Source organism: Tachyglossus aculeatus, chromosome 12 (assembly GCF_015852505.1).
Source record: "Tachyglossus aculeatus isolate mTacAcu1 chromosome 12, mTacAcu1.pri, whole genome shotgun sequence".
Lineage (NCBI taxonomy): Eukaryota > Metazoa > Chordata > Mammalia > Monotremata > Tachyglossidae > Tachyglossus > Tachyglossus aculeatus.
Window position 1 is genome coordinate 6,328,625 of NC_052077.1, and position 12,341 is coordinate 6,340,965.

At 42.3% G+C, this 12,341-nt stretch overlaps 1 protein-coding gene and 1 non-coding gene across 2 annotated transcripts in view; one reads left to right on the forward strand and one right to left on the reverse strand.

Moving 5' to 3' along the window:
• EGF (epidermal growth factor) overlaps positions 1-3,878 on the forward strand; it is a 96,336-nt gene extending 92,458 nt beyond the window's left edge. The window contains exon 24 of the mRNA XM_038755131.1: positions 2,970-3,878. Coding sequence (XP_038611059.1) covers positions 2,970-3,157 — 188 coding nt within the window. The 3' untranslated portion in view covers positions 3,158-3,878. The remainder of the gene's footprint in view (positions 1-2,969) is intronic.
• A 1,448-nt stretch (positions 3,879-5,326) lies between these two features.
• LOC119935970 lies at positions 5,327-5,464 on the reverse strand. Its single transcript, XR_005453564.1, has one exon. It is a non-coding gene; the product is annotated as a small nucleolar RNA SNORA7 (small nucleolar RNA).
• Positions 5,465-12,341: the final 6,877 nt, after the last annotated feature.

Genomic DNA, 12,341 nt, shown 5'->3' on the forward strand with positions numbered 1-12,341 from the left:
ATCAGCCAATTCAGCCTAGATGCTTCAGAATGGCTTTATGGGATTTTAGGGCAGGAACTTTGGGCTGGATTCCCGCCCCGTTTGGATTGGGCTGGGGAATGTTCATTCATTCATTCATTCAATTGTATTTATTGAGCGCTTACTGTGTGCAGAGCACTGTACTAAGTGCTTGGGAAGTTCAAGTCGGCAACTATAGAGACGGTCCCAACCCAACAACGGACTCACAGTCTAGAAGGGGGAGACAGACAACGAAACGAAACAAGTAGACAGGTGTCAAAACCATCAGAATAAATAGAAATTATAGCTATATGCACATTATTAATGAAATAAATAGAGTGGAGCAGGAACACCACATTCCCAGATCAGATGAGTGTTAAGAGGACAGTAACCTGATGAGAGGGCCAGTGTAGGAGTAAAGTGGGATGCAGGGCTCTCCGGTCCTTGGGTCTGCCCCATGGAAACAGCAGCAAAGCAGTTCATTTTCTGCTGTGGAAACTTGCTATCTGCTGATTTTTACCTGTTCCTTTTTTCTTTAGTTCTAATAATAATAATGGTATTTGTTAAGTGGTTACTATGTGTCAAGCATTATCCTAAGCACTGTGAGTGATATAAGCTAATTTGGTTGAGTGCAGTTCATTTCCCATGCTGGGCTCACAGTCTTCATCCCCATTTTACAGGTGCGGTAACTGCGGCCCAGATAAATGAAGCGACTTACCCAGGGTCACACAGCCGACAAGTGGCTGAAGCGGAATTAGAACTCAGGTCCTTCTGTCTCCCAGGCCTGTGCTCTACCCACTAGACTCTGCTGCTTCAAGGGTACTGTTGTTTTAGTAGGACTAGAATTTATTGAACATTCATTATGCGCAGCTAGAGCTTAGTGGATAGAGTATGTGCCTGAGAGTCAGAAGGTCATGGGTTCTAATCCCAGCTCCACCACTTATCTGCTGTGTGACCTTGGGCAAGTCACTTTACTTCTCTGTGCCCCGGTTACCTTACCTGTAAAATGGAGAGTGAGACGATGAGCATTAAAGGTAGCATGATCGTTTCAATCACCCTTTTGAGCAAAGGATAGATAAATTCACAGTTGAAAGGAAAAATGCATGGCCCATGATTGGTTACCAGAGGGAAGTTGTCAGTGGAAGGAGAAAGCCTGAAGTTTTAGATGGGATGTGTCTAATGATTAGGATGGATTTAGGAAGGCAAACATCGCAGAGTTCCTCCAATCAGTCAATCAATAGTATTTATGGAATGCTTAATGTGTGCAGAGCACTGTACTAAGCACTTGGGACAGTATAACATAACAGTGAGTTGACCCATTTCCTACCCACAAGGAGCTTACAGTCTAGACTGTTTCTCCTAGTAGAGATAGATTACTGCACTGAATGGACCATTGATTTGATGTCAAAATGGCAGTGCTCCTTACTGCGTGCAGAGCACTGTACTAAATGCTTGGGAAAGTGCAATGAAGTCAGTAGACACGATCCCTGGCCTGAGGAGCTAACATTTTAGTTGGGGAGGAAGAAATTTAAAAAAAAATTAAAGGTAGGGGAATCAAATGAATATAAAGATCTGTACCTAAGGGCTGCAGGTGGGGTGCCTGAGTGTCTAAGGGCTTAGAGAGTATGAACTCAAGTGTTAAATTCATATTATTTTTAAGGGTCTATATTATTGCTCTCTCTTATGAATCAATACCTTATCGTGGCAGGAGAGTTTGGGTACGTTGATGAAGCTTAGAGCTATGCCATTGAGAGCTACTTTCTTGCTAGGGTTACCCAGAATGGAAAGGTCTAAGTCAAAGCAACAGACAAAATTGATTCGCCCGTGCTGGGCAATAGCGGCATGGGAAGAGTCAAAGGTGGATCAAAGTACTAATCAAAGATAATGTTAGAGACCCAAGTTTTTTTACCACATGGATGAAGGCAATGGTAAGCCACTTCTGTATTTTTTACCAAGAAAACTCTACGGAAACATATACCAGAGAAGCAGCGTGGCTCAGTGGAAAGAGCACGAGCTTTGGAATCAGAGGTCATGGGTTCAAATACTGACTCCACCACTTGTCAGCTGTGTGACTTAGGGCAAGTCACTTAACTTCTCTGTGCCTCAGTTACCTCATCTGTAAAATGGGGATTAAAACTGTGAGCCCCCCCACCCTCCCATGGAACAACCTGATAACCTTGTAACCTCCCCAGCACTTAGAACAGTGCTTTGCACATAGTAAGCACTTAATAAATGCTATCATTATTATTTTCTGGGCCTCAGTTACCTCATCTGTAAAAGGGGGATTAAGACTGTGAGCCCCACATGGGACAACCTGATCACCTTGTAACCTCCCCAGCGCTTAGAACAGGGCTTTGCACATAGTATGTGCTTAATAAATGCCATTATTATTATAATCATTATATACCAGAAAGACCACTGAAGATATGACATTCTGCAGGAGATATGTCCATGGGGTCGCTATGTATTGTAAACGACTCAGTGGCATTTGATCATGATCATTATTTCTATTCAGAATTGACTTATTTTTAACCAATCATTGACATTTATTAAGTGCCTACTATGTAAAGAGCACTGCACTAAATGTTTGGGAAAGTGCAGTGGAGTAAGTAGACATGATCCCTGACCTGAGGAGCTTATGTTTTTAGTTGGGGAGGAAGTAATTAAAAAAAATTACAGGTAGGGAAGCAACTAAAGCTCTGTATGTAATGGTGTTAGGTGGGGCATTTGAGCACCTAATGGTTTAGTGAGTATGGACTCAAATGCTTAGATGCCACAGGGAGGACAATAGTATGGGAAGATGAGTAAGGGAAGAAATGTGATTTTAGTAGGGTTTTGAAGATGGGGGGAGGAGTGGTCTATCGCTTCTCTCACTTCTGCCTGTCTCCTAACACACTCTTATTTGGCTGTCCCACTACCGATACCAAATGGCCACAAAGAGCTCTGAGTCATGGTTTTCGCCCATTTTACAGAGTTTGTGCTGCTGGAAACAGGTGATAGAGAAACCCAGAAGGCTGAAGACCCAGGAAAAGAGCGAGGATCCAGGCACCAGCTGCCCAATGATGAAGACCCAATTCAGAGAGGAACAGAGGAGATTCCTTCGAGAGACAGCCCTAGCTCCTGGCTGGGCAGGGAGGCTCATTTTCTTGGCAACCTTTAGATTGCACCGGAGCCTCTGTACCAAATAGGATACACGCAGTGGGGAACTGATGTCCAAACCGTGGAAAAAAGGAAAAAAAAAACAAGAATTCTTTACAACCCAAGAAGCATTTCATCTGAAAGAGTGAAGGAAGAATAAAGGTCTTGGCTGGTTCTTTCACACCTCTATTCATCTTTTCCCCGGAGAGTTGTGGTATCCTATGCTGGAAACAAGTTTGCTATTATGCTGTTCATATTTAAGACCATCTCACTTCTTTTAATACTTGGCTGATAAAATGCCCTAGGACAGCTCGGCATGCTTAGTGACTCTTAGAAACTAACACTTGAGCGATTTTTTTACTATCTTCTAGTGGAGCCAGAACTCGCTTTTCTCACATGTAATGAGAAGGTTCAGAAATGGGTCCCATTATAGAGTCAACCTAAACAGTCTTACAGCTTGTGATAAAGTCATTTCTTTTTGCTGTCAGGGAGGAAAAGGTAGAAAAACCCTTCTGCTCATTAAATATTAGAGCATTGGGTATGGGTTTGCTTCAACTTTTAGGGATGGAGGAACCTGCTTGCCACTCCCGTGACTGTCATGACCATGATCTGCCCTCCACCCTGGATCCTGCTGCTGCTTGAAATAGCCCACAGGGTCAGGTGTAAGGGTGCCTAGGAAGCAGCGTGGTCTATCGGAAAGAGCACAGGTCTGGGAATCGGAGGACCTGAGTTCTAATCCCAGTTCCGCCACTTGTCTGCTGTGTGACCCTGAGCAAGTAATTAAACTTCTCTGGGCCTCAGTTGCCTCATCTGTAAAATGGGGATTAAGACTGTGAGCCTCATGTGGGACAGAGGCAGCGTCCACCCTGATTACCTTGAATATACCCCAGCGCTTAGTACAATGCCTGGCACATAATCAGCACTTAGCAAAAGCCATTAAAAAAAAGTAGGGGGGCATGTAGGAAGTGGATAATGTACTTTAGAGACTCACAAAACTTTCCCGAGCTGACCCATCTGCCTCTTGAAATTTGTGATTTTTGTCTGTGTTTTTTGGATTACTGTTGATGACAGACTGCCTCCAGAATGAACTGAGACTGTATGGGATAGGGGAGACACTATTTTGAATCTAAGGTGGCCAGTCATTTCTGTGAGATAAAGTCATTCGTTTGATTTTTAATTTCAGGATAAAAAGTAAGCAGATTAAGAAGCCCACTATTCTGGCCTCGACATTCCACTTGTACAAAATTCCACTTCCTTCCTTCTTTACCAAATCTGTATTCCATTCAATTTTTAGAAAAGATTGAACGATTTTTCTTTTCCAGAACGCTTGTTTGCTTTTACAAATGTGAAGTGTGGGATTGTAAACTCATAGCAAGATTGAGTTTTACCACCAATGTCAACAGATTACTTCTAATTATTTAATGTGTAAATAAACAAACCACAAAATAAAATGCTCTATTGTATAAGAAGTTAAGAAGTCCATTAGGTGCTGGAGTTGACTTGTGGCGTATTGCCAAGGTTTCTGTTTTTCAATAACATGAATTAGAAACAGTTCCAAATCTCTCCTCTCCTTCACCATAACCGCCCCCTGCTTCTCTCCACCTTAACCCTCTTCCTCCTCTCCCTGTTAACCCTTCTCATTCTCTTCATTTTTTAGGGCTAAAACAGCAAAGAAATATCTTGGCACTATTGGCTTTCTGATTTATTGTGCCTGAACCTTTGCACTTCTGGGGCTCCATTTGGAAAGATTTGCTTATAAAAATATCCTGGTTATCCTCAACAGGAAAATCCAACGATGTTGCAGTAAGTGCTGCCAGCACGAAAATAATCTTGACTCACTGAAATGCCTCCATTTGCCAGGGCTAGGAAGTAGGAACGGACCCCAGGGCCAAGAAGTACTAGACTTATACTGCAGATTATCAGGGCCGATATTTAGGATACAGGACCAAGTTCATTGATCTACTCAGTAATTTTGAATAGAATGAAGTCTTGTCTTATGCTGACAAGTCGTCTCCTACCTATAGCCACACCATGGACACCTCCATCTGCAATCGTTCTGGTAATGTATCCATAGAGTTTTCCTGGTAAAAATATGGAAGTGGTTCACCATTGCCTCCTTCCGCGCAGTCAACTTGAGTCTCTGCCCTTGACTTTCTCCCTATCCGCTGCTGCCCAGCACAGGTGAGCTTTGACTTGTAGAATACTGCTTTCCACTTGCTAGCCACTGACCAAGCTGGGAATGGAATGGGTATTCCTCTGCTTGACTCTCCCTCCCGTAGTCAAGACTGGTAGAATACTGGAAACTCTCCAGGTGTGACCCTGAGAGGGGAGAATAAGGTACCTGTATTTTCCTTCCAAGACTGAAATGATCTAATAATTGTTCTTGCCTCTCCTCCATTCATTTCAGTCTAAAGCAATCAAACTGATTAGCACATAGTAAATGTTTAACAAATAGCAGTCAAAAAATTGCATCAGAAAGAATTTCACATATCACACTGAAATGGGGTGGCAGGAAGAGAGAGGAACAAAATGATCCTAAGAGATTTACCCCATTAGTCAATAGTATTTCTTAAGCACCTATAAGGTGTAGAACCTTGTAAGAAGCACTTAGGAGAGCATGTTATTAGACAAGATCCCCGCCTTTGAGGAGTTTACAGTTTAAATAGTGAGAGGATAAGATAGATACTGAGGCAATTTACAAATAAGAGGAGAAGGGAGAAGTGAATAGGTAGATAGTGATGGTAGTTAAGTGCTTACTATGTGCAAAGCACTGTTCTAAGCACTGGGGGGGATACAAGGTGGTTAGGTTGTCCCACGTGGGGCTCACAGTCTTAATCCCCATTTTACAGATGAGGTAACTGAGTCCCAGGGAAGTTAAGTGACTTGCCCAAAGTCACACAGCAGAAAAGTGGCGGAGCCAGGATTAGAACCCATGACCTCTGACTCCCAAGCCCGTACTCTTGTCATTGAGCCACACTGCTTCACCGAAGTACATTACTTCATGTAGATGAGGTAATAGGATATGAATGTTGATACGTACACAACCGCAAATGGTTGTGGGTATGCAGTCGTGTAGCGGGTACAAAGTTCTGTAGGGTTAAAATCTGGGGGAAAAAGAAATTAATCAAGAAGCCTTCCTAGGCAATGTGATTTCTGCAGGGCTTTGAAAATGGGGAGAACAGTGGTCTAGCAAATATGGAGAGGTGTTCCATGTAGGAGGAAGTGCATGACCCAGGACTTGGAGTGGGGAGAGATGAAACAAGGCTCACTGAGGAAGTGATCTTGAAAGGAATGGCATTTGTGAGCTGGGATGTAGAGGGAAGGAAACCTTGAAACACTGCCCATCTGTGATCTCAGGTCTTCCTCCGCAGGTAGGTTTCAATGACTTCAGCCACGTGGGTCTCGTTGGTTCCCTATTGACTCCTCAAGGACTCTCCACACCAGACTTTCCTTCCCAACCCTGTGTCTCCACTCTTGGAGATGAAGAGTCCTGTGTCCAAAATATGCTAATCCAAGTTGAGTCACTTGGTCTTCCAAAGACCACTTGGTTTGATTTTGATTCGCTCTAAAATCCATCTGTTTGTCTTTCAGGCAGTCCACGGTTTTCACAGAAGCCTTCTCCAACACCACATTTCAAAGGAATTGATGTTCTTTCTAACCTGTTTTTTCACTGTCCAGCTTTTGGATCCATATATTGACACTGGAAACACACTTAATAAATGCCACTGATGGCTTGATTGGGGTACATATCAAGTGCTTAGAGGGTACAGATCCAAGTGTATGGTGAATCAGAAGGGAGGGTGAATCGGAGAAATGAGGGTGTAATCAAAGAAGGGCACAGAAGGACTTTTAAGGTGGGGAGAGTGGTGGTCTGTCAAATATGAAGGGGAAGGAGGTGGGCAAGCGGTCAGGGACAAGATAATAATGATAATATTTGTTAAGCGCTTACTATGTGCCAGGCATTTTTCCAAGTGCTGGGGTAGATACAAGCTAATCAGGTTGGACACAGTCCCTGTCCCACATGGGGCTCACAGTCTCAATCCCCATTACAGATGAGGTAACTGAGGCACAGAGAAGTCAAGCGATTAGCCCAAGATCACACAGCAGGCAAGCGGCGGAACCGAGATTAGAACCCAGGTCCTTCTGATTCCCAGGCCTACGCTCCATCCACTAGCCCATGCTGCTTCCCGTTGGCAGTAGAGGCAAGATCAAAGTATAGAAGGTCAGTATTAGAGGAGTGAAGTGTGCAGGCTGGGTTGTTGTAGGAGATGAATCAGGTAAGGGAGGAGGTGGGGAGCTGATTGGCTGACTTAAACCTTTGCCATGGTATTGATTGAATACTCACTTCATGCAATGTTCTGTGCTAAGCCATTGGGAGAGTACAACAGAGGCATAGGATACATTTCCAGTTGACAAGGAGCTTACAGGCTAACCGGCTTATCATAATGATAATAATAATTACAAAATATAATAATATATAATAATTATAATAATATAATAATGACTTGTACTTTCCAAGCGCTTAGTACAGTGCTCTGCACACCGTAAGTGCTCAATAAATATGATTGAATGAATAATAATAATAATAATAATAATGGCATTTATTAAGCGCTTACTATGTGCCAAGCACTGTTCTAAGCACTGGGGAGGTTACAAGGTGATCAGGTTGTCCCACGGGGGCCTCACAGTCTTAATCCCCATTTTACAGATGAGGTACCTGAGGCCCAGAGAAGTGAAGTGACTTGCCCAAAGTCACACAGCTGACAATTGGCAGAGCCGGGATTTGAACCCATGACTCTGACTCCAAAGCCCCTGCTTTTTCCACTGAGCCATGCTGCTTCTCTGGTTATGCTTATGTGGCTGTCTCTACAAGCAGAAAAAATGAGGTGAAGCAGCAGTTAAAACACAACTTTGAGCTTTTTTCTGATCCATCACAGTTAGTTCGGTGTCAATCATCATTTTGTTCCTTAGATCATTCTTCTCTAGGTTCATTACTTTGTATTTGCTCACACAAAGCCTCTGACAGTGAAGCAGCTCAACTGGGCAGAAGGACCAGTGTTCTAATCCTGGTTCCACCACATGTCTGCTGAATGACTTTGGATAAGTCATTTCACTTCCTCTGTGCCTCGGTTACCTCATCTGTAAAATGGGGATTAAGACTCGGAACCCCATGGGGGACATGGACTGTATCCAACCTGATTAACTTGTTTCTAGCCCAATTAACACTTAACAAACACCATTTAAAAAAAAAAAAAATCAGGAGACCAACTCAAGCACAGGAAAACCTCTGGATGAGAAATGGGAACTTTAGGGGCAGGATTTTAAGGGTCTTGCTCTATTTTCATTTATAGGGCAAGAACTTATTTTATTTTATTTTACTTGTACATATTTACTACTCTGTTTTATTAATGATGTGCATATAGCTATAATTCTATTTATTCTGAGGGTTTTGACACCTGTCTACATGTTTTGTTTTGTAGTCTGTCTCCCCCTTCTAGACTGTGAGCCCGTTGTTGGGCTGGGACCATCTCTGTATGTTGCCGACTTGTACTTCCCAAGCGCTTAGTAAAGTGCTCTGCACACAGTAAGCGCTCAGTAAATATGATTGAATAAATGAATGAATCAATCGTGATGATCACATGATTTGGAATAATTTATTGACTTATTTTATGCTAGATAGATCATCTATCTTCAGTCTTCAAATGCTGCTGAACTCATGGACACTCCCTCTTCAGAATGGACACTCCTTCTTCAGAACATCACATCTTCTATCATAAAGTCATTCTGGTATGTGTGCCCAGAGAGTTTTCTTGGTAAAGATACAGAGGTGGTTTACGCCGTTTTCTGTGCAGTAAAATCTTGAGTCGCTGCCATTGTCTTTGATCAGTGTTTTGATCACTTAATCAACTGCCTGTGACTCTTTGCCATGTAGTTGATAGCCAGCACAGTTGAATTGATTTTGTCTGTTGGATAGGGACTGTCTCTATATGTTGCCAACTTGTACTTCCCAAGTGCTTAGTACAATGCTCTGCACACAGTAAGAGCTCAATAAATACGATTGATGATGATGATGCTTCGGCTCAGACCTTACCATCATGGGTAGCCCTATTTGGCATAGATCTAGGTTTCGTCTTCTGAAATGCAATTTCCTCCAGGAAGTCTTCACCAGTTAACTTCTCTTCCCCCTTGGTTTTATTCCACTTTTTACCACTTTAATACTTCTGCACAAATTATGCACTTCTGAACTCATAACCACCTGTAACAATTTTGTGTGTGTCAACTTGGCATCCTACTATTTAAGCATCAACTAATATACATACCCACGTTTCCTTCTTGTTCCTGTCTGTGAATCATAACAGTCTGTCTCCCTTAGTGGATTGTAAATAAGATTCGTAAAGGTGGAATTATGTCTATTTTTTCAATTTTTCTCTGCCAAGCATTTAAAACAGGTGCTCTGCACAGACTAAGCACTCACTGAATACTACCGATTAACCAAATACTTGCAGATTTGGCACTTTATATGCTTTTCCCATTCCAGTCTCGGATTATTCACAATTCTCTCTCCTTCACAAAATCTAGCAAAAATTGTCTTCAAGTGGTTTCATTGACTGAAACTCCACATTGCACTACAAACACTTTCTAATTTGCTGTTATCACCTCCTAGTTCCCTGTTGGCACTCTAATGTCTGAGTCTCTTCTTCAAAGACTGCTTTTAAAAATTACTTATTCTCACCAGATGAGTCCATTTTCATTACTTCACGCTGATTCCCATTTTTATGTCCTGCTTCTGTACGCCTCTTGGTTCTTAACACTGATCTCAAGCCTGCTGACTCTTGCAACTGGATTTACACCCTTTAATCACCCATCCCTCAGCACCACAGCACTTATACATATATCCTTAATTAATTTATTTATGTTAATGTCCTACAGTCTTACAGTCTGCTCATGGTGGGGAAGGAATGTGTCTACCAACTCTGTTATATTGTACTCTCCCAAGCAGTTAGTACAGTGCTCTGCACACCATAAGTGCCTAATGAATATGACTGATTGATTTATTGATTGAATTAAAATCATCAACAAATCCAGTTAGCATTTTGGCTTCCCCTTCAGACCTTTCATGACAAGGTTCTGAAAGACTGGATGTTCTCCCTTCCTTGATATTTCCCTAATTCCCTTGCATCAGTCAGTCAATCAATCAGTGGTATTTATTAGGCACTTATCACATGCAGAACACTGTACTAAGTGCTTGGGAAATTACAACGCAACAGAGTTAGTAGACAAGTTCCTTGCCCACAAGGAACTTTCAGACTAGGGAGGAAGACAGGCATAAATAAAAATAAATAATTTACAGATATGTTCATAAGTGCTGTGGGGCTGAAGATGAGGTGAATATCAAGTGTCCAAAGGGTACATATCCAAGTGCATAGATGATGCAGAAGACAGCAGGAGTCAGAGAAAAGGGGAGAGACTCAGTTCTACTAGTTTGATTGACTTTTGTTCTGTTTTTGAACAGATTTTTAAAAATGTGAATAGACCCATTTGAGGGTGATAAGTGCTAAATCTCATTGCTAAGCAGCATGGTCTAGTGGCAAAGGCAAGGGCCTACGAGTCAAAGAATGTGGGTTCTAATCTTGGCTCTGTCACGTGTCTGCCGTGTGACCTTGGACAAGTCACTTAACTTCTCTCTACCTCCATTTCCTCATCTGTAAAATAGGGATTAATCCTACTCCCCCCTACTTAGACCATAAGCCCCATGTGGGACAGGGTCTGTGTCCAACCTGATGAACTTTTATCTAGCCCAGTGATTAGAACAGTGCTTAGTACATAGTAAGTGCTTAAAAAGTACCTACATTATAATAATAACAATAATAATAAATGATACAAAAAAACACTTGCACCAAGACAATTTGAATTGAAATGACAAGGACCATTTCAGGGTGAAAGTCTAAATGAGAGGCAGCCTCATACACGAGTTCTTTAAAAGATTTTCTAGTCTTTAGGACAACTTCATCGTTTCTTAACTGGATGTCTTGGCACTACTCTTGTAGTCATTGCTGGATCTGGTCAACAAAGTTAATCAGAAAAAAAAAGGCAACACGGTTTTTCAACCAGTGCTATAAATCTGCCATTTTAAAACTAGCTTTTGGGGAATAAGGCAAATGCCTAAATGGAAAGAATTCCTCATGGCTGCTTTTTCTAATGATAATAATAATAATAATAATAATAATATAATAATGGTATTAAGTGCTTATTACGTGCTGTTATCGACAAAAAGGGTTAACATATGGATCCGTTTAGTCAATGAAGAGACGAGTGACTCTGAGAGAACGAGTCATAGATCAGGGCAGTAGGAAAGTGGTGAGCAGCCCGTTCACCCCAATGGGGTACGAGTGACTGCAACGCCCCGAACCACTAGTGTAAATTGGCGGCAGGGTTCGAGAACCCAAGGAGGTGAGGCAGATAGGAAAAATGACTCGGAGACATGAGTTCAGATAGAGCAGTAAATGAGGAAGGTGGCTACCTGTTCACCTCCTGAGAGAGGTAAGAGTGACTAGCAGCCCCGATCACATTCCCACTGTGTCTTTTATTGAGTTACAGCAAACCGGGGGCGAGCAATTGGGAATTTCAGGAATCCAATTAGGACAGATTGGATGTCATAAATTATTATTCTCTGTTCTCACTGACTTGTGTAGGATGTTGTTATCTGCCCTATGACCTTGCATAGATAGGTGTTACATGTTACTGGCCTTGAAGACATCCTGTTGCTGAGCCTTGCCGAAAATACAAAAAAAGGAGTTGCTCTCGGCCTGCACAAAATGAAGTCAGTCATGCCAAGTCCGCTAGTGGACAACAGTGCCAAGCACGGTTCTAAGCACTGGAGTAAATTCAAGGTAATCAGGTTGTCCCACATGGGACTTACAGACTTAATCCCCATTTTCCAGATGAGGTAACTGAGGCACAGGGAAGTCAAGAGACTTGCCCAAAGTCACACAGCAGACAAGTGACGGAGTCAGAGTTAGAACCCACATCATCTGACTCCCAAGCCCATGTTCTTTCCACTCAACCATGCTGCTTCTCTATTTGGCTACTCTGTCTTTACCAAAAGTGATGACACATAGCAAGGTCAGGGGGTTTTCTTTTAGAATTAGCCAAGAAATCGGTACTGGAATACTGTGAGCCAATGTGGAAAGAAAAATTACATTTAA